The sequence below is a fragment of the Macaca mulatta genome, chromosome 18 (genome assembly GCF_049350105.2).
Source record: "Macaca mulatta isolate MMU2019108-1 chromosome 18, T2T-MMU8v2.0, whole genome shotgun sequence".
Taxonomy (NCBI): Eukaryota; Metazoa; Chordata; class Mammalia; order Primates; family Cercopithecidae; genus Macaca; species Macaca mulatta.
In genome coordinates, this window is record NC_133423.1 from 811,787 (window position 1) to 839,041 (window position 27,255).

The window sequence follows — 27,255 nt, forward strand, 5'->3', positions numbered from 1 at the left end:
GGTAGGATTTGTGCCTGTCATTTTGCTGTTTATTTTCTGTCTCATTTTGCTCTCCATTGCTTTCTTTTCTGTTAAATAAATATTTTTATGTGCCATTTTATTTATTTGTTGTTTCTTTTACTCTGTTTTCTTAGTGATTGCTTTTCAAATAACATTTAATTTCAGTTAACATCTTAATTTAAAACAATCTAGCTCAGATTAATACCAACTTAATTTCAATTATATACAAAAACTTTGCTCCAATATAGCTCTATTCCCATCCCTCTTATTTGTGGTATTATCATCATGCAAATTACATTTTCATATAACATCATCAAAACATTTTTATAGTCATTGTTTTCTGCAGTTGTCCTTTTAAATCGAAGAATGAATTACAAGCAAACAACAATACATTTATACTATCATTTTTATATACCTATGTAGTTACTTTTAACAGGGCTCTTTATTTCTTCTTGTAGATTCAAGTTATGTGTAATGTTCTTTCATTTCAGCCTGAAAAAGGAGGCCCATTATTATTTCTTATAAGGCAGATTTACTAATAACAGATTATCTCAGTGTTAATTTGTTTATTATTAATTTGGGAATATCTCATTTTTCCTTTACTTTTTTTTTTCTTCTTCATTTTTGGAAGGATAGTTTAGCTGGATATGGAATTATCCCCACTGCCTTCCCCAAACTTGAAGTATGTCATTCCACAGCATTTTGGTCTCCATGGGACTTTTGTTTGTTTGTTTGTTGTTTTTTTTTTAACAAGAAGCCAGCTGTTAATCTTACTGGTGATCTCTTGTATAGGATGAATGGTTTTTCTCTTGCTGCTTTCAGGATTCTCTCTCTTTTTTTGGTAGTTTGAGTATGATGTGTCTAGGTATGGACCTCTTTAACAAACTACAAGTAGGATACACTTAAACTTTAAAAAATATATAGATTAATTTTTCATCAAATGAAAAATTTAATGGAAAATTTTGGCTATTATTTCTCCATATAGCCTTTCTGCCTTTTTTTTTCCTCTTTCTCTCCTCTGGGACCTCTGGATTTGTTTGATGGTATCCCACAGACCTCTGAGGCTCTGTTCATTTTTCCTTATTCTTTTTTTTTTCTGCTCCTCTGATTGGATAATCTCAATGTACCTATCATCAAGTTTGCTGATTCTTTCTTTTGCCATCTCTAATCTGCTGTTGAGTGCCTCTAGTGGATTTTGTATTTCAGTTTTGTAATTTTCAACTCTAGCATTTCTTCTTGGTTCTACATTTATCATTGTTATCTCTTCATTGGTATTCTCTATTTAGTGAGATATCTTTTTTTTTTTAAACATAGCCTCGCTCTGTCGCCGGGTCTGGAGTACAGTGGCCCGATCTCGGCTCACTGCAAGCTTCGCCTCCCGGGTTCACGCCATTCTCCCGCCTCAGCCTCCTGAGTAGCTAGGACTACAGGTGCCCACCACCCACCCAGCTAATTTTTTGTTTTTATATTTTTGGTAGAGACGAGGTTTCACCACGTTGGCCAGGCTGGTCATGAACTCCTGACCCCTCGTGATCCACCGCCTCGGCCTCCCAAAGTGCTGGGATTACAGGCCTGAGCCACCGCGCCTGTCCGGTATCATTCTTACACATTCCTTTAGTTCGTTAGAAACGGTTTCCTTTAAGTCTTTGAACATGTTTATAATAGTTGATTTGAAATCTTTGCCTAGGAAGTACAACATCTGGGCCCCCTCATGGACAGTTTCTACTGACTGCTTTATTTTCCTCTGCATGGGCTTTTTATTTCTGTTTCTTTGTATCTCTTAGTTTTGCTCAAAACTGAACTTTAAAAAAAATTTTTACTTATTTATTTTTTGAGACGGAGTCTCGCTCTGTCGACCAGGCTGGAGTGCAGTGGCGCGATCTCGACTCACTGCAAACTCTGCCTCCCGGATTCAAGCCATTCTCCTGCCTCAGCCTCCCGAGTAGCTGGGACTACAGGCGCCGCCACCACGCGGTAATTTTTTTGTATTTTTAGTAGAGATGGGATTTCACTGTGTTAGCCAGGATAGTCTTGATCTCCTGACCTCGTCATCTGCCCGCCTTGGCCTCCCAAAGTGCTGGGATTACCGGTGTGAGCCACCGCGCCCAGCCAAAACCGAATCTTTTAAAGAATAGGACCCTTCCTTCTCAAGGGTTTTGTTGTTGTTGCTATTGGATTTTTTAGTGACTTTCCTGGATTAATTCTATGAAGTCTGTATTCTTTGTCATGTGTGACTTTCAGTCTTTGCTTTGTGGTCAGCTAATGATTAGATAGAGATTTCCTTAAATGCCTTGAACCTGTAAGTCTTCCAGCCTTTTAGAGTGGCTCTGTATGTGTTGGGACACAGCTTCAACACTCTGGCAGTCCAGGTCTGCTTTAGCCTTCACTTTCTGATTGCACAGAACCCCAGTCAGATGTAAAAGATCACAGCTGCCTCAGGTTTTTCATGGCCATGCACAAAGCCCTGCCCCTGTGTAGCTGTCTACATCTCTGGAATACATCAGAGCTTTTAAAAGCTTTCTTTGAACATCTCACTCCCCAGGATTTCTTTTTTTCATTTTCAAAAATTGTAAAATACACATAAAATTCATCATCTTAACCATTTTTATGTGTACAGTTCAGTAGTATTAAGTCCAGTAAGTCCTCACTTATCATCGATAGGTTCTTGAAAACTGTGACTTTAAGCAAAACCACTGGTAATAAAACCAATTTACCATTGGCTGATTGATACAAACAAGAGTTAAGTTCCTACAACATATTTCTGATCACAAAAACATTACCAAACTTCTAAATAAAGACCCTAAATATTTCTTATATTAAATATTTGAAATAAATGTGAGCTATACATTTAAGATTGATAGAAACAAGATATATATATATATATATATATTTTTTTTTTTTTTTTTTTTTTTTGAGATGGAGTCTCGCTGTGTCACCCAGGCTGGAGTGCAGTGGCATGATCTCGGCTCAGTGCAACCTCTACCTCCTGGATTAAAGTGATTCTCCTGCCTCAGTCTCCTGAATAGCTGGGATTACAGGCTCCCGCCACCACACCTGGCTAATTTTTGTAGTAGGGACAGGGTTTCACCATGTTGGTCAGGCTGGTCTCAATCTCCTGACCTCATGATCCACCCGCCTCAGCCTCCCAAAGTGCTGGGATTACAGGCTTGAGCCACCGCGCCCAGCCAAAACAAGATAATTATTTACCCAATTTTTGGTGAATCAGTGACTGACAGCAGTTGTAGTGGTGGTGGATTAAATCAAGGAATAACTGTTTGCAAAGTGAAAATTGTAATGAGCACCTCCCACCACCATGCAGTTCAAAAACAATAACAAATATGGCAGGCATGTTCATACTGCATCATTTATTGCAGTCATATATTGCCACATATTTGTGTGATTACAAATGTTTATTCTACAATAATTTGTATTTATTCATTTACTCATTTTCGAACCTGTTTATTCCAGTTCATGATTATGAGTGACTAGAGCCTGTCCCAGCAGCTCAGGGAACGAGACAGGAACCAGCCATGGACAGGACACCATTCCATCACAGGTTACACTCACATACACGCCCACGAGGACTCAGACAATTTAGACTCATCAGTTAACCTAATGTGCACATCTTTGGGATGTGAGAGGAAACTGGAGTAACTGGAAAATATGCAAATGTGAGAAGAACATGCAAACTCCACACAGATAGTGGCCCTGGCTGGGAATCGATTTTTTTTTCTTATCAGTATTATAGTGAAATAACATTGAATGAAACATTATTTGAGGACCTGCTGTATATTCATATTGTTATGCAGCCATCACCCATTTCCAGAACTCTTTTCATCTTGCAAAACTGAAACTCTGCATTCAAACTCCTCATTCCTCCTCCCCCAAGCCCCTGGCACCCACCATACTACTTTCTGTCTCTGTGATAAAATTTTGAGTACTCTGCTTACCTCATATAAGTGGAATCATACAGTATTTGTCTTTCTGTGACCAGCTTATTTCACTCAGCATAATGTCCTCAAGGTTTGTTCATGTTGTAGCACGTCAGAATTTCCCTCCTTTTGAAGATGGAATAATATTCCATGGTATGTATATATCACATTTTGCCTATTCATCCATCGATGGACACTTAGGTGTTTACATTCTAGCTATTGTGAATGATGCTGCTGTGGACACGGATATACAAATATCTCTTCCAGATTCTGCCTTCAGTTATTTTAGTTATATACCCAGAGGTAGAATACTGGATCATATGGTAATTCTGTTTGTAATATTTTTAAGGAACTGCCATGTTGTTTTTCACAGCAGCTGCACTGTTTTACGTTATCACCAGTAGTGCACAAGGATTCTAGTTTCTCCACATCCTTGTCAACACTTACTACTTTGCTTTTTCGATAGTAGCCATCCTAATGGGTATGCATCCCAGCATTGTGTTTTAAATGTGTTTGTCCAATTCTTGTTTGTCCCGATGGTAACCATTCCTCAGGCCTTTTTTTTTTTTTTTTTTTTTTTTTTGAGACAGTCTGCCTCTGTCACCAGGCTGGAGTGCAGTGGTGTGATCTGGGCTCACTGCAAGCTCCGCCTCCCGGGTTCATGCCATTCTGCCTCAGCCTACCGAGCACCTGGGACTACAGGCGCCTGCCACCACGCCCGGCTACTTTTTTTGTATTTTTAGTAGAGACGGGGTTTCACCGTGTTAGCCAGGGTGGTCTCGATCTCCTGATCTCATGATCCGCCCGCCTCAGCCTCCCAAAGTGCTGGGATTGCAGGTGTGAGCCACCGTGCTCGGCCCAGGCACTTTCATGGTGATCTCTATCCCATAGTGCAGCAATCTTCAAGTATCACATATCCTCTAAAAGAATTTTAAGAACAAGTGTAAAGGAGATAATGAATTTTTAAATTGGCATCTAATTTTTCTCATAAAAAATATAAATAGCTGCAGAGGGTCTAAAATACAGATGGCTTTTCAAAAAAAAAAACAAAAAAAACTGCTACCGGGTCCCTTTCACAAAGGACCTTACTAATTGACTAAGACATTCAATCAACTGGTTTGAACTAAATGTGAATAGTTTCATTTGTCTGTTCATAGATAATATTTTAACAGAGGCCTACAATGTATTGACTCAAAGGAATGACTAATAACGTGTGTTTGGGGATGGGGGGTGGCGAGGTTTTGCCAGCCATATCACATAAGCAGCTGCTTTGAAAATATCCCCACTTTCCATGGTTTTAGGCAAATTACTCGTTGTAAGGTCATTAAAGCAAATGCTTTGTATCTGGCATGAGATGTAAAATTGGCAGGGAGTATGCAATAATTATTTGTTTATAATTAGTCGTTCCCTTTGTATATAACCTATTTTGGTCCTACTAACAAAATAAATTTGGCCCATGAAAAAAATATTTTTTTAACTTTGATCATATTAGCTTTAAATGTTAAACAGCTGATGCTGATTGTGTTCAACAAATGCCCTGGGGACAAGGCTTTTCCCACTGAGCTTGACCCCAGGAGTGGGGCTTTTCCTGGAGCTGCAAGACAGGTATGACGATGACAGTCCCAAGTGTGGGCTTTGGGGAACTTCCAGACTGGTTCTGCTGCCTCCCAGGCTGTGAGGCTGCTGGATTTCACAGTTGAGGAGAGGTGGATAGGAAGTGAAAGCACCACAAAGCTTGCTGCTCTTACTGAGATTCAGCTGCTTTTCTAGAATAAACACTCCTTGCATTGTTGCAAGCCATTGATTAATTTCTATGGTTCGCTAAAAATTGGTTTTGACAGTTTTTCCCGGTATTCTCGCTTTAATGGATAAGCAGAGTTTTGCAGGTCCTACTCTTTCATTCTGGAAGTGCTTGGAGATGAACTTAAAACAACACTTTCCTGTCATGCTTCCCAGGCTCTTAGCTGTCTTGGGTTTCCATCATCTTTTTATCTCCTTGTTTATTGACCAAGAGCTGTATGGAACATTACTTTTATTGCAACTGGCTCACAGGTATTATTCATTCAAAAAACGCTTCTCAGAGCTCTATCCCTTCTTCTGGAAGAAAAAGGGTCAAAATTATGATAAGAAGTTATAGTTGGGGGAATAGGTAGATATGATTAATAGAGAGAGATTGATATGATATAGGTGGTTAGATGGACATTTCTTACTTTCTGTTTATAGTTTAATCATGTTATCATTGAATATATTTTAAAGAAAATAAAAATTATTTGCATTTAGAAGCTTTTGATACACTTGGTATATCAAAAAAATATAAATAGCTGCAGGGTCTTACTCTGTCATCTAGGCTGGAGTGCAATGGTGCAGTCTCAGTTCACTGCAGCCTCCGTATCCCAGGTTCAAACGATCCTCCTGCCTCTGCCTCCCAAGTAATTGGGACTACAGGCATGTGCCACCATGCCTGGCTAATTTTTGTATTTTTTTGTAGAGACATGGTTTCCCCATGTTGCCCAGGCTGGTATCGAACTCCTAGACTCAAGCAATCCACCCACCTTGGCTTCCCAAAGTCCTGGGATTACAGATTTGAGCCACCACACCTAGCCAGAAGTTGATACACTTTTGCTTATTGATCTTGGTATTTTGTATTTGAGATCATTTTTAATAATTTTAAAAGATGAAATCGGCCGGGCGCGGTGGCTCAAGCCTGTAATCCCAGCACTTTGGGAGGCCGAGACAGGCGGATCACGATGTCAGGAGTTCGAGACCATCCTGGCTAACACGGTGAAACCCCGTCTCTACTAAAAAATACAAAAAACTAGCCGGGCGAGGTGGTGGGCGCCTGTAGTCCCAGCTACTCGGGAGGCTGAGGCAGGAGAATGGCGTAAAAACCCGGGAGGCGGAGCTTGCAATGAGCTGAGATCCGGCCACTGCACTCCAGCCTGGGCGACACAGCAAGACTCCGTCTCAAAAATAAATAAATAAATAAAAGATGAAATCTCCCCCCCACCCGCATTTTTTACTATCCTATTGTAGGAATAATAGTTGAGATCAACTACAAAATAGAATAATCATTATCTAAATAATGCATGAGGGTTCATTTTGCTAGAAGCATTGAAGAATAATAATTTGCACACCTGTGAATTTCCCAACAACAAATAATCTTATTCTTTTAAAAAAAAAAAAAAAAAATGGGATTCATAGGCTTACATATATTTCTTGCCATCTACCTGGAATTAACCATTTTGCCTCAGAACCCTGGGTCCTTTTAAGGGGAAATGATACAGCTCATGGTGTCAGGTACTGGTGAGGGAAAGGTGGTGTTTGTTTGTTTGTTTTCTTTTTTCGAGATGGCGTCTCACTGTCGCCCAAGCTGGAGTGCAGTGGTGCAATCTTGGCTCACTGCAACCTCTGCCTCCTATGTTCAAGCAATTCTCCTGGAGCACCCTCCCAAGTAGCTGGGATTACAAGCGTGTGCCACCACACCTGCCTAAGTTTTTCTGTATTTTTAGTAGAGACAGAGTTTCACTATGTTGGCCAGACTGGTCTCAGACTCCTGACCTTAAGCGATCCACTGGCCTTGGCCTCCCAAAGTGCTGGGATTACAGGCATGAGCCACCGCATCTGGCCAACGTGGACTTTTTGATGTGGTTATCTATTAACTTGCTACTAACCTAGGCCAGGCACAGCAATGCAATCTTTTCTTAGGAAATTTGAATTTTTTTTTTTTTTGACAGAAACAAGGTCTTGCTATGTTGCCCAGGCTGACCTAGAACTCCTGGGCTCCTGCCTCAGCCTCCAAGTAGCTGGGACTACAGGTGTATACCACCATGCCTGGCTTGAGTATTGATCTTTCATTGAAATTGGTCGCTGGTTTGGAGTGAGGAGGTGAACTCCCAGAATAGGATGGCTCCCTTTGAGGCATTTTATGTGCAGGATAGTAGGTGAATGAACAAAGTCCAGCAGATGTTGAAGCAGTCGCCCTGTTGTAAGCCCTGCTATATGAACAAACACCCACATGAAACACAATGAAAATATTAGGGAGTGCCAAGTTTCTTGCTAACCTTTAATGGTGGTTTAGGCATTTTCATAGTGATCCCTGAACTCTAATGTAATGGTCTTCAAATGTCACATGACGCCTAAAAGAATTTTGGAAAACTACCAGTATAAAGGGGGATGATATATTTTTAAGTTGGCACTTGAATTTTTTTGAGTAAATGTAAATAGTTGCAAAGGATATAATTTACAGCATGCCGTAAATATTCCATTTAAAAATAAAGCTTTTGGTGCATGATCTTCTAAATACAACCAATGAAATCTAAATGCTGTAGTGATTTGATCCTACTATCATGCATTTTATGGAATGATTTGGTTCTACTATCATGCATTTTAGAACAGGATAAACAGGCTCTTATTTTTGCCACTTTTCTGACTCTGAAGAGCTCTTTTCTAATCATAAATTTTACATTGTTTTTATCTTTGTTCTTCCCATTACTCCCTCAAGAGATTTTGTCCTAGTATTTTATTCTAATAACTTATGCTTCATTACCCTGTAACTCTTCTCTGCAACAAAAATATGTATATAAATTGAAGTTCAAACATTCTTCTCTTGTGGCCCTGAGGCTCTATTTGTTAAAAATATTTTTAGGTTGTTTACTAGTATAGAGTTCTAGTTTGCAAGATGAAAAGCAATCTAGAGAGTGGGTGCATAACAGTGTCAATGTACACTCCTGACCTGTACACTTAAAAATGGTTAAGATGGTAAATCCACAATTATAAATGAAATAAATTTTTATAGTAAAAAATTTCTAGATTGAGTTATTACAAGTATTATCAAATGGTGATTGGAACATAGTTGTGCAGTTTGATAAATAATCACTAGCCATCCAAAGTAAACATTTGAAAAATCTTTCATTTACTATTAAGTATTTATTGCTAAATGAGGTAGGCTGGCACCAATTGTTTTGCTGTTTTTGTTGTTGGGTGTCAACATTGTGAAGCTTCATTCGCACACTCAGGTGGATGGGAGTGAAGGCCCCTAAGCACAGTTCAGGTCTTTGAACTGTCAACAGGTTGTGTGACAAAAATAATAGAGTGGTCTGTCAAAATTATTTTGATAATTAGCTGACAGTTCAATTAGGACAACTTTATATTTTGTTGAAAGCAAGTAACTGGAAACTACCTGACTGGCAAGGTTTATTGCCTGGTCATTAGAGCCGTTCACTGTTTCAGTTTCTGGTAAGTATACTAAAAGGACTTTACCAAGAAGTATATGACAATGAATTACACCTGCTAATTCCTTCATTTAGAGGATGCTTGTTTGATATGATGGGGAAGTAAAAATATTTAGTACTCAATACTGATACGATTTTTAAATAAAATGCTTTTATCGTGTCACATTTCACATCTCTTTTTGTCAAAACTTTGGAGCTCATTCAACATATGAAGCATGTTTACCATATAACTGGGCTGGCAAAGTCAGCCTCATCATTAAACACAAATCAGCCTTTTCTCTCAGGAAACAGTCTGAATTTTTTTTTCATTTCAAATTAGCATGCTAAGACATATTTTGAGAAAATTATTGAAAGTACGGAGAAATTGAGATGTGTTTTAGGGTTAGTTGCTAAATAAAGTTAAGATTGAAACATTGTAGAACTAGCATTTGGCCTATGCTGTTCTAGGGAGGCCTGGCGTTCCTGAGGTGAAAGTGAGCTGTGTCCCTTTGCGGGGATACTGAAGTGAGAATTACATGTAAAAGTCAAAAACACTCTTACTAGTTGTATTAGACATGATTAAATTATCCTATGTGTTTAGTTTATAGTGATAAAAACAAATTGCTTTGGAAGTTGGTATATGTATTAGTCCATTGTCACATTGCTATAAAGAAATACTGGAGACTGGGTAGTTTATAAAGACAACAGGTTTAATTGGCTCGTGGTTCCACAGGCTGTACGGGAAGCATGGCAGCGTCTGCTTCTGAGGAGGCCTCAGGAAACGTTAAATCATAGCAGAAGGGGAAGGAGTCTTACATGGCAGGACAGGACCAAAAGAGAGTGGGGAGGTGCCCTACACTTTTAAATGAACAGATCTCACGAGACCTCACTCATTATCATCACAAGAATAGCACTGAGGGGATGGTGCTAAACCATTCATGAGAACTCTGCGCCCATGATCCAACAATCACCTCCTACCGGGCCCCTCCTCCAACACTGGGGATTTCAACTTGACATGAGATTTGGATGGGGACACAGATCCAAAGCATATCATTCTGCCCCTGGCCACTCCCAAATCCCATGTGCTTCTCACATTTCAACATACATTCATGCCTTCCCCACAGTCCCCCAGAGTCTTAACTCATTCCAGCATTATCTCAAAAGTTCAGAGTTTCATCTGAGACAAGGCTAGTCCCTTCCACCTATAAGCCTGTAAAATAAAAAACAAGTTAGTTACTTCCAAGATATGATGGGGGCACGGGCCTTGGGTAAATGCTTCTGTCCCAAAATGGAGAAATTAGCCAAAAGGCAGGGGCTACAGGCCCCATGCAAGTCCAAAACCCAGTAGGGCAGTCATTAAATCTTAAAGCTCCAAAATAATTTCCTTTGATTCCATGCCCCACATCCAGGGCACACTGGTTTGTGGGATGGGCTCCCAAGGCCTTGGGCAGCTCTGCCCCTGTAGCTCTGCAGGGTTCAGCCCCCTTGGCTGCACTCAAGGTCTGGTGTTGAGGGCCTGTGGCTTTTTCAGGCACATGGTGCAAACTGTCAGTGGATCTACCATTCTGGGGTCGGGAGGATGTGGTCCTCTTCTCACAGTTCCACTGCACAGTGCCCCAGTGGGGACTCTGTAGCAGGGCTCCAACCCCACATTTCCTCTTTGCGCTGCCCTAGTAGAGGTTCTCCATGAGGGCCCTGCCCCTGCAGCAGACTTCTGCCTGGGCATGCAGGTGTTTCCATACATTCTCTGAAATATAGGCGGAGGCTTCTAAGCCTCAAATCTTGCATTTTGTACACCCACAGGCTTAACACCATGTGGAAGCTGCCAAGGTTTATGGCTTGTGCCCCCTGAAGCAGTGTCCCTCTGTACCTGGGCCCCTTTGAGCCACAGGCCAGGATGCAGGGAGCAATGTCCCAAGGCTGTGCAGGGTAGTGGGGCCCTGGGTCAGCCCAAGAAAGCCATTCAGCCCTCCTAGGCCTCTGGGCCTGTTTTGGGAGGGGCTGCCATCGTGGTCTCTGAAATGCCTTTGAGGTTATCTCCCCATAGTTTTAGCTATCAGCATTTGCCTTCCTTTTAGTTACGGAAATTTCTGCAGCCTGCTTGAATTCCTGCCCTGAAAATGGACTTTTCTTTTCTACCACGTGGCCAGGCTGCAAGTTTTCTGAACTTTTATGCTCTGCTTCCCTTTTAAACACAAATTCCAGCTTTAGGTTATTCCTTGGCTCACACATATGAGCATAGGTTGTTAGAAACAGCCAGGCCACATCTTGAATGCTTTCCCATTTAGAATTTCTTACACCAGATACACACTCTCAACTTCAGAGTTCCACAGATCCCTTAGAGCAGGGGCACAAAATGCAGCCAGGATCTTTGCTGCAGCATAGCAAAAATGACTGTATTAGTATTAGTCCGTGTTCTCTTAAAGGGACAGAACAAATAGGAGATATATATATAAAAATACATTTTTATGTAAAATATTATATTTTATATAATCATATAAAACTATATTAAATATATAAATTATATTAAATATAAAAATTGTATAGAATTTGTATTTTATATAAGATATGTATTTTTTATTTGTATAAATATATATATAAACTCATATATAGGAGAGTGTATATATATATAGAGAGAGAGAGAGAGGAGAGTTTATGATAAAGTATTAACTTTCTTGATCACAAGGTCCAACAATGGGCCGTCTGCAAGCTGAGGAGCAAAGAGCCAGTCCAAGTCCCACAACTAAGGAACTTGGAGTGTGATGTTGTAGGGCAGGAAGCATCCAGCGCGGGAGAAAGATGTAGGCTGGGAGGCGAGGCCCATCTCTCCTTTTCAGGTTTTCCTTCCTGTTTTTTTTTTTTTTTTTTTTTTTTTTTTTTTTTTTTTTGAGACAGAGTCTCACTCTGTTGCCCAGGCTGGAGTGCAGTGGCACCATCTCAGCTCACTGCAGCCTGCACCTCCTGGGTTCACTCCATTCTCCTGCCTCAGCCTCCCGAGCAGCTGGGACTATAGGTGCCCACCACCACACCTGGTTAATTTTTTTGGATTTTTAGTAGAGACGGGGTTTCACAGTGTTAGCCAGGATGGTCTTGATCTCCTGACCTCATGATCTGCCCGCTTCGACCTCCCAAAGTGCTGGGATTACAGGTGTGAGCCACCACGCCTGGCCCTTTTTTCCTGCTTTATATTCGCTGGAAGCTGATTGGATTGTGTCCACCAGATTAAGGATGGATCTGCCTTCCCCAGCCCAGTGGCTCAAATGTTAATCTCTTTTGGCAGTACCCACAAAGGCACACCCAGGATTAATACTTTCTATCCCTCAATCCAATCAAGTTGACACTCAGTATTAACCATCACAGTGACCTTTACTCTGGTTCCCGGTAAGTTCCTCATTTCCATCTGAGACCTCCTCAGCCTGGACTTCATTGTCCATATCACTATCAGCATTTTGGTCACAACCATTCCACAATCTCTAGGGAGTTCCAGATTTTCCCTCATCTTCCCGTCTTCTTCTGAGCCCTCCACACCCAATTCCAAAGTTGCTTCCACGTATTCAGGTATCTTTATAGCAATGCCCAACTCCTTGCTACCAATTTTCTGTATTAGTCCTTCTTGCATTGCTATAAAAACATGCTTGAGACTGGATAATTTATACAGAAAAGAGACTTAATTGACTCATGGTTCCACAGGCTGCACAGGAAGCATAGTGGGAAGCTGCTCCTGGGAAGGCCTCAGGGAGCTTTTACTCACGGCGGAAGGCGAGATGGCAGGAGCAGGACTAAAAGAGGGGGAAGGTGCTGCACATTTTTAAAACAACCAGATCTTGTGATCACTCACTCACTCACTCACCATCAAGAGAACGGCACTGGGAGATGGTGCTTAACCGTTCGTAAGAGCTCCATCCTCATGATCCAGTCACCTCCCACCAGGCCCCTCCTCCAACACTGGGGATTACAATTCAACATGAGATCTGGGTGGGGACACAGATGCAAACCATGTGAGTATATATGAGCTCTATGAGATGGCAAAGACAAGGATTGATGTTTGTGAAATAAATGCTTTGTGATTTTATTGGAAACTGGATCTCACAGATGCTGCATAAAACTTATGTTGTAGGCTTTACATGTGTGTGTTAAAGTTTTGGAGCCCCGGTGTGTGAAAGAATCTGCATTGCCTACGTGCTGTGCCAGCGGCATCCTTGGGTGAACACTGAGCAGAAATGTAACGTGTCCCTTTGAATAATGGGGAGGGATTTCAAGGGTTTGCTCTGCTCTGCACTTCTGACACTAGCAGGAGATAGAGGAGAGCCCTTTCCTCTGCCCCTTCCAGAGTGCAGCTGTGTTCAGAGCATGTACCTGTCCAGACACCGAGTTCTGGGGTCACACTTCTTCCCTTACTGAGTACATAGATAGTAGGTTAGAGGGGTTTTGAGTAGTCATTGGAAGTGGCTTCTCCTGAACCATTATTATTGTTATTATTTTTGAGACCAAGTCTCACTCTTTTGCCCAGGCTGAAGTGCGGTGGCGTGATCTTGGCTCACTGCAACCTCCGTCTCCCAGGTTCAAGTGATTCTCCTGCCTTGGACTCCTGAGATGCTGGGATTACAGGTGTATGCCGCCACACCTGGCTCATTTTTTTGTATTTTTAGTAGAGATGGGTTTTCACCATGTTGGCCAGGCTGATCATGGACTCCTGACCTCAAGTAATCCGCCCTACTTGGCCTCCCAAACTGTTGGGTTTACAGGCGTGAGCCACTGTGCCTGCCCCAGCCAGTATTTTGAACTATCCCATTGTGGTGAGCCCTGGGGATTTTTGTTTTTTTAATTGCCGAGGGCAGTGCACGATGGGTGAGAGGTTTGTTTTGCCTTTGGTAACCTGGGGAAAGTGCTTTTTGAAAGGGAGGTAGAAAAGGAGATTTGTTCTCGAGCAATTCAGTTTCACAAAGAATCTGTGGAGGTTAAGGTCTAGTGGCTGATTCTCATACAACCAGTGGTTCTCTGTGTATGGTCCCCAGATCAATAGCATCAGCTCTTCCAGGAACTTGTTAAAAATGCAGATTCTTGGGCTGTACCTGAGCACAGTCAAATCCAGAATTCTGGGGGGCCTCCAGGTGATCCTGGTGCAAGCACATAGGAGTTTAGATGATTTTCCCTGACTCATTCATACAGTGTCTAGATGATATAATGACTAGTTTTCCATAAACATTAGACACTTTATTTTTGTATATTTTGGAACCAATGTAATTAGTTTTCAGCTGTATTGAAGAACACAGAATATGTACCACCTGATGAATAAAGGTTCCTAATTGCAAGTGAGGAATGACAGGAGCCAGAACCCTTGGGCATGACCCTAACCTCATGTCCCCCTGGGGGTCCTCTCTTGGAGGGTGTCCTGGAGCTCTGTGGGCAGCTCATGGGCTTCTGGGCCAGGGTTAGGGTCTGCTGGAAAAGAGGTTAGTCCCTAGACATTCCCAAACCTGGACCACCTAATAACAGCTCGGAGGGGGGTGTACATGCCGCCTTTGGGAAAGGGACCAGACCATCATCCTGTCTCCCTTGGACTTGTCTGATTTTAACCAGGTTCCTTTATTCTTGCAATTTTACATCTACTTCTGATCCTTTTGAAATGTAACCATTTTGTCTTACTAAAATAGAAATCTCATGAAGACACTTCCTAGCTTAAAATTAAGACCCGTACGGTCTTAATGGTCTTTTGCCTTTGGAAAAAGTTCCGAGGTTTCATTCGGCCTTGCATCCTCTCCTGCCTCTGAGTTTCCTCAGGCCTGCCCGGAGCTGTGCAGATGCCGCCTCAGCAACCTCAGATGAGGCAAGGGACCTTGCTGAGAAAGGATTCTCCTTTCATGCCACCCAAAAAATTTACATTAATTTTGACGTTGCTTTTTCCTACAACATGAGCTACACAGCCTGTCCTATCCTGTCCTCAGGATAGTCATCTGTGTTCATGACTGAGCTGCCCCTCGGTCAGTGTGGACGAGAGGGCCGTCCTGGGTCAGTGTGGATGAGAGAGCTGCTGCCTGAGTCATTACTGCTTTTAATTTTTTAGGGTCCCTCTTCCTGTGTTATAATTTCTTATTTAGTCACTGCGAGCTCTGTGAGAACTGAGCTGTTTGTCACTATCTCCCCAGGACCTTGTGGAGAATTAATAAATGCTTGTCCTTTTTTTTTTAATACAACATTTTAAATTCATCGGCTTCTGCAGAAAACGGTATGAGATATCTCAGAACTGAAAATGGAGTTACCTTGGATCCCGCAGTCTTACTATGCATTTCTACCCAAAGGAAAGTAAATCGTATTAAAAGAATACCTGCATTTGTATCTTCATTCCAGCACGATTCATAATAGCAAAGATGAAATCACTTAAGTGTCTATCAGTGGATGATTGATTAAAGAAAATGTGGAATATAAATGCTTGTTTGTTAAGTACACTAACCACACCCTGTTTCTGGATATTTCTCTGGTGTTTATTAATGCCCCCCCCCCCCGCCCCAACCCCTGTCTCTTGCATTGCAGTTTGGGGCGGAATTCCGAAGGTTCTCTCTGAACCGTCATAAGCCTGGGAAGTTTGAAGATTTCTACAAGCTGGTTGTACACACCCACCATATCTCCAACAGTGATGTAACTATTGGCTACGCAGATGTACACGGAGACCTGCTGCCCATCAACAATGACGACAACTTCTGCAAGGCGGTTTCCAGTGCAAACCCCCTGCTCAGGGTCTTCATCCAGAAACGAGGTACTGAAGTGGTTGAGTGGCTGCCTGGTCTTGTTGAACAATCATTTTTAAAATATAGTTTTCAATTTTTTCTGTCATTACATTTGGTTCTGTTTTCTAACCTGTAGTAGGAGATTAAAGAAATTAAAATGTGTTTGATCAACATTAATTTAATATACTTAAAATACTCACATTGTGTTTTCTACCTTAAATGGTATTGACTTCTGACTTTTAAATACTGAAGAAAGAATAATATTGATACTTCCAGTCGTTTAACTAGAAGTGAAATAACTCAATGATAAGGAGGCTTGAGTCAGTGGCCTCAGAATGAAACTTGGGGTTACTGGCGCGTGCTTTCCATCATCTCGTTGGGAGTAGGGAATATGTTAGCTTTAGATGATAACTGGTTAACTTTTAGCTCTGAGGCCCAGTTTCGCCATAACTAATAATATCATTTTATGTTAAAATAAATTACTAACATAGGTTAATGGCTGAAAGGGAAGGGGGGTGCCCTGCTGCTGACATACTGTGGGACCTCATACTGCGCACATCTCTGAACTGCATTTAGATTTTTTTTCCATCTCCAAACTTCGGAGACCCTTGTTGTTTCAAGATAATATGCTGAAAGAAAGAAGGACCTGCAGGTGAGGCTTGATATTGGGAAAATGGCATTTTTATAACTGACTGCCTCTCCTTCTTTGGGCGGCCCCGCAGTGCACGTGGTGAACACTGACCACCTCAAGGAGCCAAGCAGCCAGTGGTGACACTTGCAAAGTGAAGTTGCCGTGTGCCCTGTCTGCCCTCGTGGATCTGCTGCCAGAGTCTCTGGGACAGCTAGGAGAGGTTTCCCAGAGGAAAGCCTGAGCTGAGACTACAGGAAGCAGCAGCAGGGTGCTGGGCGGGAGGCAGGCTGGGCGAGTTCTCAGACGAGGCCCTCCGCCTCCTTCACCCCAGTGTCCTGCTTTGCAAAACGAGGGTACTCACATAGTAGCCCCCATCCAGTTTCTGTAAGGGTGGTGCTGCGCAGCGTGCCGCCAGCTCCTCACCCCTGCTCTGTAAATACTAGCGATGGCTGTTATTCCCATCTGTGGTGATGAAGGGAACGGCAGGAGACTCATTGACCTCACTTCAGACAGATTCTCTGGCACAAGATCAGAACACTCTGCATCTGCAGTTCTCACTGGGCCTGGGTATCCTGCTGATGGTGCTGAGAAGTCAACACAGCTGTCACTTCCTCACAGTGGCCTGGGGGACGGGCTGAGCTTCAGCTTCCGCATCAGTCCCTCAGGGTTGCTGGGGGACAAGGACCCTCACTGTCTCTGCAGGGTTCTGCACAGCCTCCAGCACGCCACACCTCGGTCCTCTGTATGCTGCCCTCTGCAGTAGCCACCTGCTGCTTTGCTGGTCCTGGAATGGAGGCCTGTGCGCCCTGCCCCCTGACCTGGAACTCTCCACTCCTTCACATTGCCTGGGTATCTGTATCTGTTCACAGGCTGCCTTCTCAGGAAGGCCTGGTCTCAGCTGCTTGATCTGATGAGCCCGTGTTCCCCTCTGCACGTCGTCCTCTGTCCTCTTACTCAGCTTCCTCTGTGCTCTGTCCCTTGCTCACAGAGCTAGTTTGCCGTCCGTCTCCACCCGACCGGGAGCGTTGCGGGGCGTGTGTTCCTGGCTGTACCCCTGCCATCCGAGGTCACAGCATTTGCTCACATGGTGTGGGTTGAGCAATGGTGTGAAGAAGGTGTGGTGTAAACTGCAGATGTGCGCACAGGCTTTGTTGCCCGTTGTGCAAGAAACAAGTCTTTTGGCCCTGTTGACTGTGGAGCTGGGGTGAAGGCCGGCAGAAGGCACCGTGCCCTTTGGCAGTTGGCCCCAGGAGTCTTGGCACCCTCTACTCGGGATGCACCAAAGCTGACGTGGGACCAGAAAGTGGGCTTGTGTGTTGCCAGTGGGGATGTACTAACCTCCAGCAGCGGCTTGGACAGCTCCGCCTCTTTCCAGCTTGCTGGCTGGGCCTGTGTTCAGTCTTCGTCATTTCTTTTTCCTTCTTCCTCTGCCCTCTGAGTAGTAGCCCAGTTTAACTAGCTGGCTTAGGATTTCTATGTCTCGTGGTTGTAGCGTGAGCATGTCGCCAGCAGCCCCTGCCTTTCTCTGTCATGTTACAGCGTGGAGCTAGGGAGACCCGAACTCAGACCCCACCTTCTCCCTGGCTTTGTGACACAGACATGCGCCTTGTCCTGCAGAGCTCTAATGTCCTCACCTGTAGCACAGGTGGCAGTGCCTGCCTCTGGGGTTGTTGTCAGGGCTTAATAGCGAAATCTGCTGATGACAAGCCCTTGGCTGGTCCTGCGTATACATCACTGGCCCCTTGGTCCTGTCCTTGGGAAAATCAGAGCTGCCTCTCACTATCCTCAGTGGATTTGACTGTAAAGATGACGACATTCCAGGTGGCGATTAGGGGCAGTTGTATCCTGTGCACAGTCAGACACCCTCCCTGCATAGGAATCTGTGCGGATGTTTAGTAATCTGTGTGTTTGGGGCAGAGCTGAGGCCCCCTGAGAGGCAACACTCAATCCCACAGCCTTTTTACTGCAGCAGGGGTGTTGCGGGGTCAGTCACGGTCATGCTGTTTTCATGATTCTACTGCAGCCATACCCACTCTGTCATTTACTTAATAACTTTCTGTACACGGACATATTTTATTTAAATATATTTTAAGAGAGAATTTACGATCACAGAGGAAAAGTCAGCATTCTCCTAATACATGTCGAAATAGACCCCAATTATGCTTAAAAAAATTAATCTGTTTCTCAGCTGAGCGCAGTGGCTCACGCCTGTGATCCCAGCACTTTGGGAGGCCAAGGCAGGTGGATCACTTGAGGTCAGGAGTTCGAGACAAGCCTGGCCAGCATGGTGAAACCCTATCTCTACTAAAAAATATAAAAATTAGCCAGATGTAGTGGCACGTGCCTGTAGTCCCAGCTGCTCGCTGGATTGAGGCAGGAGAATTGCTTGAACCCAGGAGGCGGAGGTTGCAGTGAGCCAAGATTGCACCACTGCCCTCCAGCCTAGGTGACAGAGCGAAACTCCGTCTCAGAAAAAAAGAAAAATTAATCTGTTGCTTAAAATAATCTCTTCCTCCAAACCATACAAAGGCACAGTGATAAACTACAGAATAGCATTCCTTTATGAATGTAGATGTAAAAACCCTTCAGCAAAATACTAGCACATGGAAAAATGCACCCACACAAAAAGTACACAAATGTTCATAGCAACATTATTCACAATATCCATAAGGCGGGAACAACCCACGCGTCCATCAGCTGATGAATGGATAAAGTGCGTGCATGCGTGTGTGTGTCTAGTTAACGAAGTGTGTGCGTGCGCGTGTGTCTAGTCAACAAAGTGTGTGCGTGCGCGTGTGTGTCTAGTCAACAAAGTGTGCATGCGCGTGTGTGTCTAGTCAACGAAGTGTGTGCGTGCGCGTGTGTCTAGTCAACAATGTGTGCGTACGCGTGTCTAGTCAACTGCACGCGCACGTGTCTAGTCAAGTGTGTTCATGCGCGTTTGCCTAGTCAACAGTGCGTGCATGTGCGTGTGTGTCTAGTAAAAAAAGTGCATGCATGTGCGTGTGTCTAGTCAACAAAGTGTGCACACGTGTGTCTAGTCAACAGTGCGTGCATATGCGTGTGTCTAGTCAACGAAGTGTGTGCATGCGCATGTGTGTCTAGTCAACAAAGTGTGTGCATGCGTGTGCGTGTCTAGTCATGCAGTGGAATATTATTGAGCCGTAAAAAAATGATGCACTGACACATGCTACAGATGGATGAACCTCAGAAACCTTACGTTTAAAAGAGAGAGAAGCCAGACATAGAAGTTCCTATATTGTATGATGACTTTTGGAGTTGATTCTCATTATTCAAGGATTGTGTATTGATGAGAATGTTGTGACCAGAGGCTCACAGGAACCTAAGCCTGTATTCCCCCGGAAGCAATGGTTCCGTGCTCAGTAATTCAGTGACCGTGTCAATTTTAGAGAACAAACTACCACACGTGACGAGAATCCTCTGTAATGTGAAAAGTCCAGAATGGGCAAATCCATGACTCATGGTTGCCAGGGGCTGAGAGGTAAGGAGAATTGGGAGGGAGGGGGTTTCTTTCTGGGGTGATAGAAATGTTCTAGAACTAGAGATTTGTGTAAATACCAACAACCGTTGAATTCTACACTTTAAATGGGTGAAGTTTATGTGAATTATATTGGAATAAAGCTGTTAAAAATAGAAGGGACTGTCCACCTTACCAGGGCTGATGAGCAGACCCCTGGATCTGAGCCATGGCCCTGGATGAGGTTTTAGGGGTTTATCTCCAGCCTTTATTTCCAAAATTCAGCCATCCTCCATATGTGAATACTTTGACTTTTTAATAAACATATTTGTTCAAAACTTTTTAAAAAAATCCTCTCTTTCCCTGGCAATAGGAAACTTCCTATGCTTCTCTGAGAGGGCTCAAAGCCTGATGAATGCCCCAGGTGGGCACAGGAGTGTGGCATCCTCAGCTGCCTCCCTGTCCTCACTGGGAATGCACACAGCACAGCCCAGTGGGATTAGCTGGGCCTGTCACTTTGTTACCAACAGAAATGACAGATATTTTCATATCCTATGGTAGTTGCATTCCGATATCCTAAATATCATTTATAGTAATCATTATTTAAAAACAATGGTCCATATTGTTCTTTAATGCATGAATAAGAAAAGTAATGTGCCACACATTTGCTTTACTTTTCTGATAATTGTCTTCAAAATAATTTCCTCTATAATCCCCTGTGCTTTATTCTATGCCTTTAAGAACGTTATTTTGAGAAAGGGGTTCCCAAGCATCATCAGATTGCGAAAGGGCTCTTGGCTTATCCCAGGTTCAGAGCCCCGCTTGCAGAGAGGCCGCATTTGGGGCTCAGACAACAGGCCGGAATGACTTCGCTTTCCTTCTCCTGGGATGATCAGATGTTCTCTCGATGACTACATGGCATTTGGGGGCAAAAGGACCCAGCCTTAGGCCTTCAGTGCCTTTCTTCTTTATTTGCTATGCTTCTGCTGCATCTGGCCAGGGACTGTGAAAAGCCAGGGGCTTTTCCTTTGGACAAATAACAGCTGTCTTTGCCCTTCTCTGTATCGCTGTGCGCATTTAAGTAAGAACAACAGCAGTTACCAGAATGGATTGGCCACGATGAGAGGGTCTGGACTTGAGTCTGCCTATTTAGGTTGCAAACACAGTGTGTTAAGTGTTAAGGACGCACTTCTCTGTTTCCCTGCTCCCCAGGGGTGCAGGAATGTTTTGGGAAGCTGGCCCTTGCCAGAGAATGCACAACCAAGTTGATACTTGGAGCGTCTCTTTCTATTTTTAGCAGGATAAACAGGAAGTGCAAACAGTAACTTTTCCCTGCTTATCCATCAAATAAACTCTGCAAATGCTAGCATAGGCTGTAGTGTGGTTACTTACCTCCAGGCACAGCCCAGGACTTGGTAGGGTGTGTCAGTAGTCCTCCTCCGGAATGTGAAGACTTAATTACACTGAAAGATGGTCAGCACAGAGCACTCTGGACTCCTTACTTTTAAAGCTAACATCAGAGTTGCACATTTGCATATACTTGTTAACTGTTCTTGGCATTCTGGGCATTCTTTTGGGTTCCTAGAATGAGGAGAACGCAGCTGTAAACTGTTTGATTTATCAAAAGTTGCACGACGGGGTGTATTTTGCTATGATCGCACTTAAGTGAGTTACTAGAAAAAGCAAGGGGTGTTCTTCAAAGTAAAACATGGAATGATTAAGAATCTCGTTATGGACACTGGCAGAATTTTCAAGTATCAAGCATAGAAATCCTGCTTATAATTGTTTATCTTGGATTCTTAGGTAACTAGCCAGAGGTATGTTTGGTTTTTAAATTGAGGGTTCACTGCTCATCAGGAAGCCCTCAGTTAAGCCGCCAGAATTCAATTTCTGCATTCCACGCCCCATTGTCGTCTCTTTCCTCAGACGCCGCCTAGGGGCTTAGGCTGTGCCTTGGGGGCAGGGAAAGGGTGTGTTTTTGCAAGCCTCACTGTGTCCCTGTGCTTATGGGAACAGACAGAATGTGGGCTACCCCTCTGGGGTAGGAGGTTTTCCGTAAGACACGTTTGCTGCTTTATTTGCCACAGATTCCTGTAAGTTTGTGTGTTTGGAGGATTTTCTTTTTTTTTTTTTAATGAAAGAAAAAAGTCTCCCACTCCACCGTGGGAACGTGGAGAAGATGAAATTCCTGCAGCTGCGTTCACGCTGGAGTAGGAGTGTGTTGAAGGAGGAGAAAATGTGCTGATGTAGCTCATCAAAAAGAAACAGAGCCAGAGGCCCCCCCTCCAGAAGAATCCAGGGTTGTCCTCCAGGGCGCCCACGTGAAGCCAGCTCTGCAGGCGCTGTTGGGAGCAGCCACGGCCGCCCGGCTGTCTGCCTTGAGCCAATGGGAACGGAGAGGGAAACAGATGACTAACTCATATTCTCCAGTAGTCCCAGCAAAACACCTTGTATGTAAACGGTGAGAGTTTATACTGATTGAATTGGAGTCTGTGATTTTCCTACTTTTCTTAACATTTAAACCCATAATGTATTTATAATTTGGATTATCTTTAAAGACCTAACATATCATACCTGTCATTAAATTCTTCATAAAACTTTGTTGTTTTTAAAAAAGCTCTTCTGTTTAAAACATATTTGTAAAGCAAGATTCAGATGACATAGAGGCAATCCCACCGCCCTGAGGCAATGACTTTTGCATTTTGGCAAAATCATTCCAGGCCTCTCGCTATAGATGCGGTTAGTTGGACATAGTTTTACATAAACAGGGTCATGATATACATGGCATAGCAATTATTTTAACCTACCACCATATTTTTTGTCTTTTTGTAGATGTGTATGTAGACATACATCAATGATGGACATATCAGTTACATGACTCTAACAAAGTATAACCAGGTCCTTATTGTTATTTAAATTGTTACAATTTTATTATAAACTGTTGTATATTTTAAAATACTTGTCAGGTTCTGTTTTTAAGGAAAACTAGTAGAAATGTTCTTGCTGGGTTAAAAGGTATGAGTATTTTGAACTAAAATATATATATTGCCAGGGGACCACTCTTTTGTAGGGCTCTAGAGTAACATTTGAATTGGTTGTTACTTTAAAAAAAAAATTTACTTTTTTTTTTTTCCTTGAGACAGAGTCTTGCTCTATTGCCCAGGCTGGAGCGTACTGGTGCCATCTTGGCTCACTGACATGGGTGCCTCCCAGGTTCAAGCGATTCTCCTGCCTCAGACTCCTGAGTAGCTGGGATTACAGGCACGCTCCACCACGCCTGGCTGATTTTGTTGTATTTTTAGTAGAGACGGGGTTTCACCATTTTGGCCAGGCTGGAACTCCTGACCTCTGGTGATCCGTCCACCTTGGCCTCCCAAAGTGCTGAGATTACAGGTGTGAGCCATTGCCCCTGGCCAGAAAAAATATATATATGTGTATATAAATATCTTTGAAGACTCTTACTGTGTGGAACAGGAACTCCTGATCTTTGAATTGCTCCTCTGGAGTGCTGCAGTGAAGGCGGCGGAGGTCTGGCCTGAGGTGCGGGCGGGCGGAGGTCTGGCCTGAGGTGTGGGCGGAGGTCTGGCCTGAGGTGCGGGCGGGCGGAGGTCTGGCCTGAGGTGTGGGCGGAGGTCTGGCCTGAGGTGTGGGCGGAGGTCTGGCCTGAGGTGCGGGCGGGGGGAGGTCTGGCCTGAGGTGCGGGCGGAGGTCTGGCCTGAGGTGCGGGCGGGGGGAGGTCTGGCCTGAGGTGTGGGCGGAGGTCTGGCCTGAGGTGCGGGCGGGCGGAGGTCTGGCCTGAGGTGCGGGCGGGGGGAGGTCTGGCCTGAGGTGCGGGCGGGCGGAGGTCTGGCCTGAGGTGCGGGCGGAGGTCTGGCCTGAGGTGCGGGCGGGCGGAGGTCTGGCCTGAGGTGCGGGTGGGCGGAGGTCTGGCCTGAGGTGTGGGCGGAGGTCTGGCCTGAGGTGCGGGCGGGCGGAGGTCTGGCCTGAGGTGCGGGCGGGGGGAGGTCTGGCCTGAGGTGCGGGCGGGCGGAGGTCTGGCCTGAGGTGTGGGCGGAGGTCTGGCCTGAGGTGCGGGCGGGCGGAGGTCTGGCCTGAGGTGCGGGTGGGCGGAGGTCTGGCCTGAGGTGTGGGCGGAGGTCTGGCCTGAGGTGCGGGTGGGCGGAGGTCTGGCCTGAGGTGCGGGCGGGGGGAGGTCTGGCCTGAGGTGCGGGCGGGGGGAGGTCTGGCCTGAGGTGCGGGCGGGCGGAGGTCTGGCCTGAGGTGCGGGTGGGCGGAGGTCTGGCCTGAGGTGTGGGCGGAGGTCTGGCCTGAGGTGCGGGTGGGCGGAGGTCTGGCCTGAGGTGCGGGCGGAGGTCTGGCCTGAGGTGCGGGTGGGCGGAGGTCTGGCCTGAGGTGCGGGCGGAGGTCTGGCCTGAGGTGGGGCGGGCGGAGGTCTGGCCTGAGGTGCGGGCGGAGGTCTGGCCTGAGGTGCGGGCGGGCGGAGGTCTGGCCTGAGGTGCGGGTGGGCGGAGGTCTGGCCTGAGGTGCGGGCGGGCGGAGGTCTGGCCTGAGGTGCCCGGGGAGGTCTGGCCTGAGGTGCCCGGGGAGGTCTGGCCTGAGGTGCGGGCGGGCGGAGGTCTGGCCTGAGGTGTGGGCGGAGGTCTGGCCTGAGGTGCGGGTGGGCGGAGGTCTGGCCTGAGGTGCGGGTGGGCGGAGGTCTGGCCTGAGGTGCCCGGGGAGGTCTGGCCTGAGGTGCGGGCGGGCGGAGGTCTGGCCTGAGATGCTGGGGGGAGGCTGCTTTCCTGCCAGAATAGCACTGAGGGGGCCAGATGGATGGCTGCCCGCCCTGGGAACGGGGATCCCCACTTCTCCAAGCACCTGGCACTTTGTATTCATGGACGCTCCTCTCAGCCTGGCCTTGGTGGACGAGGAGCTATAGGTCTGCTGAGTTCAAGTTTAGCAAAAAGGATGCTGCCTGTCAGCAGATTGTACCTGTCACTTGGCCAGAGCGTTGTGTGGTAAAAATGGCCATGTCATGGCTTCTGTCATGTCAGAGTGGCTTGTGTGATGATTAACACATTTGTGTGGGTACAGTTTGATGGAAATGAGGCCATACGTGGAGGCACAGGTTGGGGCTTTCTTTTCATACTAGGCCAGTGATCATCTCGAGCCCAAGTGATTCGTGGTCCAGGGTGAGACTCTGGCTGGCAGAGCTGGTTTCCTGCCCCCTCCTCCTCCTGCCGTTTTATTCCCCAGCCACACAGCGAGACCCAACAGCGGGGCTGCTGTTCTCTAGCAGTCGGCCAGGAGGGTCACCTCTAGTCACATCTCTGCTGCAGCACAGCCAGCCCCTCGGAGGGGCTCACTTGAGCCCCTGGTCTCCTCAGGCTGACACCTCACACATGGGTTTCTCTGTTCCCATGGGTATCATTACCCCCCAGTTATGTCCATCTCCCTTCTAGTTAACATCTCTTATTTCCTAAAATTCACCTCTGTTACCGTTTTCACTTCAGGAACCCTTAGAAATAATTTCCCACGTGGCCTAGGTCCTCCTGCACCAGTATTTTGGAGCCAGGATTATGAAGTACGCAAAGTCCAGAGCTCACCCCTACCCCACAGAACTAAGATCTCAGGGGTGAATGTCCATGGCTCATGCACATTGATGTTTATGAACATTTAGAATGTTCTCAGAAACGTTATGTTTTACTGCTAACCAAGGATTTTTAAAATTATCATGTGACTCTCACAATAAACCAAGTTGTGTAAATTTTCTCCTTTTACACATGATGACACTGAGGCTTCAAGAAAGGTCAAACATTGTGAATATAGTTCTCAGCTAAAGTTTGAAATTTAGTTCACTTATCCATGAGCTCGGGCCCATTTGGCACCTTTATTTATGTGGAGGATGCAGGGGTGGTGACAGGCATGCATCTCACACTAGTGCATTCGCATTTCGCTTGCTAGTGCTCAGAACCGAGGGTTGATTCAGTGGCACTGTCACGTTAAGGCCATGTTGCTTTCCCGTGGCCAGGAGAATCCCTATTCAGTAGTGCCTTAATGAAAAGTAGCCCTTGTAGAAATGATATTCCTATATTAGTTTGGAGTCCAGAGACATAAAAATTTCCACTGTGAACTTTTTTCTTTTCCAGAAACGTAAGCAAGATTTGGATTTCCTCTTGCACAGCAGTTTCTTTTCCTGTTTTTGCGCCGTATCTCGTACTTTCCATCCCCTCCTGTTGGAAAATGATTCAGCCTGTAGGTCACCATGTGCAGCACATCCCACCTGTACTCAGGCTCCCAGAAATCCCGACTGTTTTTGTAGCACTTGACCCACACAGGCAGAGTTGGGGGTGAGAGGTGCTGTTGGAGTTGGAGCCGTTTACTCCTCATGGTGGTTTGTGGGGCAGGGATGCTGAGCGTTCCCGCCTTCCTGCCAGCACTTCCTGCCAGCGCTCCTCAGCAGTTCCACTGGGAGCCACAGGCTGGGGTGGAGGAAAGTGTCAACACCAAGACATTAACCAGTACCATAGACCAATGACTTACTTTTTATATAACATAGAATGTACTGTTTTAACAATCTTTAGGTATAAGTTTAGGGGCAGTAAGTACGTTAGGTACATTGTACAAACATCACCATCATCTGTCTCCAGAATGTTTTAATCTTCCCAAACTGAAACTCTGTACCCATTAAAGTGTTTTGTATTTTTGTTGCAATTGAAGTCAAACTCCAAAAAACAGCTCTGTACCTGTAAGTATAAATTTCTACACAATGTCCTTGGGGCATGTTTATAACTGATACATCTGTGGTCTTACTAGAAATTTCAAATCAAAGGGTGAGGAATTATACTTTTTCAAAAAGCATGAAAGAATTTTCCCTTGCTGATGGAGTCGTTGAGTCTCTGGGGAGTTCCTTGACCCTTCCCCAGGCCACGTGTGAGGCCGACCCTCCTTCCCTGGCTGCTCCTCCTAGCACCTGTGCACACCCCAGGCCAGAGGCTCCTAGGACCTGGAGTGGGGAGGACGTCGGGATCAGGAGTGAGCCTTCTGTGAGGCTGGCATCCGTGCTGAGGAGGGGCTGTGCCTCTTGGGCTTCAGGTGGGTCTCCGAGTTAAATTGCCCTGGGAAAGAGTACAGCTCGGAGGCCTTAGCCACCGTCTGTGCGCGGCCTCTCTGAACTAGGAAGCAAGTTCTGTCTCGCGATGTCCGTCCTCTGTGGTGTGTTGACATGTTGGCGGCAGGGACCAGGAGGACGTGGACACGTTGGTGCTTCATCCACCAGAAGCTGCTGCAGAGCAGCTCC

The 27,255-nt window shown here is 45.2% G+C and overlaps 1 protein-coding gene across 2 annotated transcripts in view; it reads left to right on the forward strand.

The window, feature by feature from the left end:
* Window positions 1-27,255, forward strand: part of PARD6G (par-6 family cell polarity regulator gamma) — an 89,541-nt gene that overhangs the window by 26,312 nt on the left and 35,974 nt on the right. For both annotated transcript variants that reach the window (XM_001090088.5, XM_077974875.1), the window contains exon 2: window positions 15,674-15,896. In XM_001090088.5, the coding sequence (XP_001090088.3) occupies window positions 15,674-15,896 (223 nt within the window). The remainder of the gene's footprint in view (window positions 1-15,673; window positions 15,897-27,255) is intronic.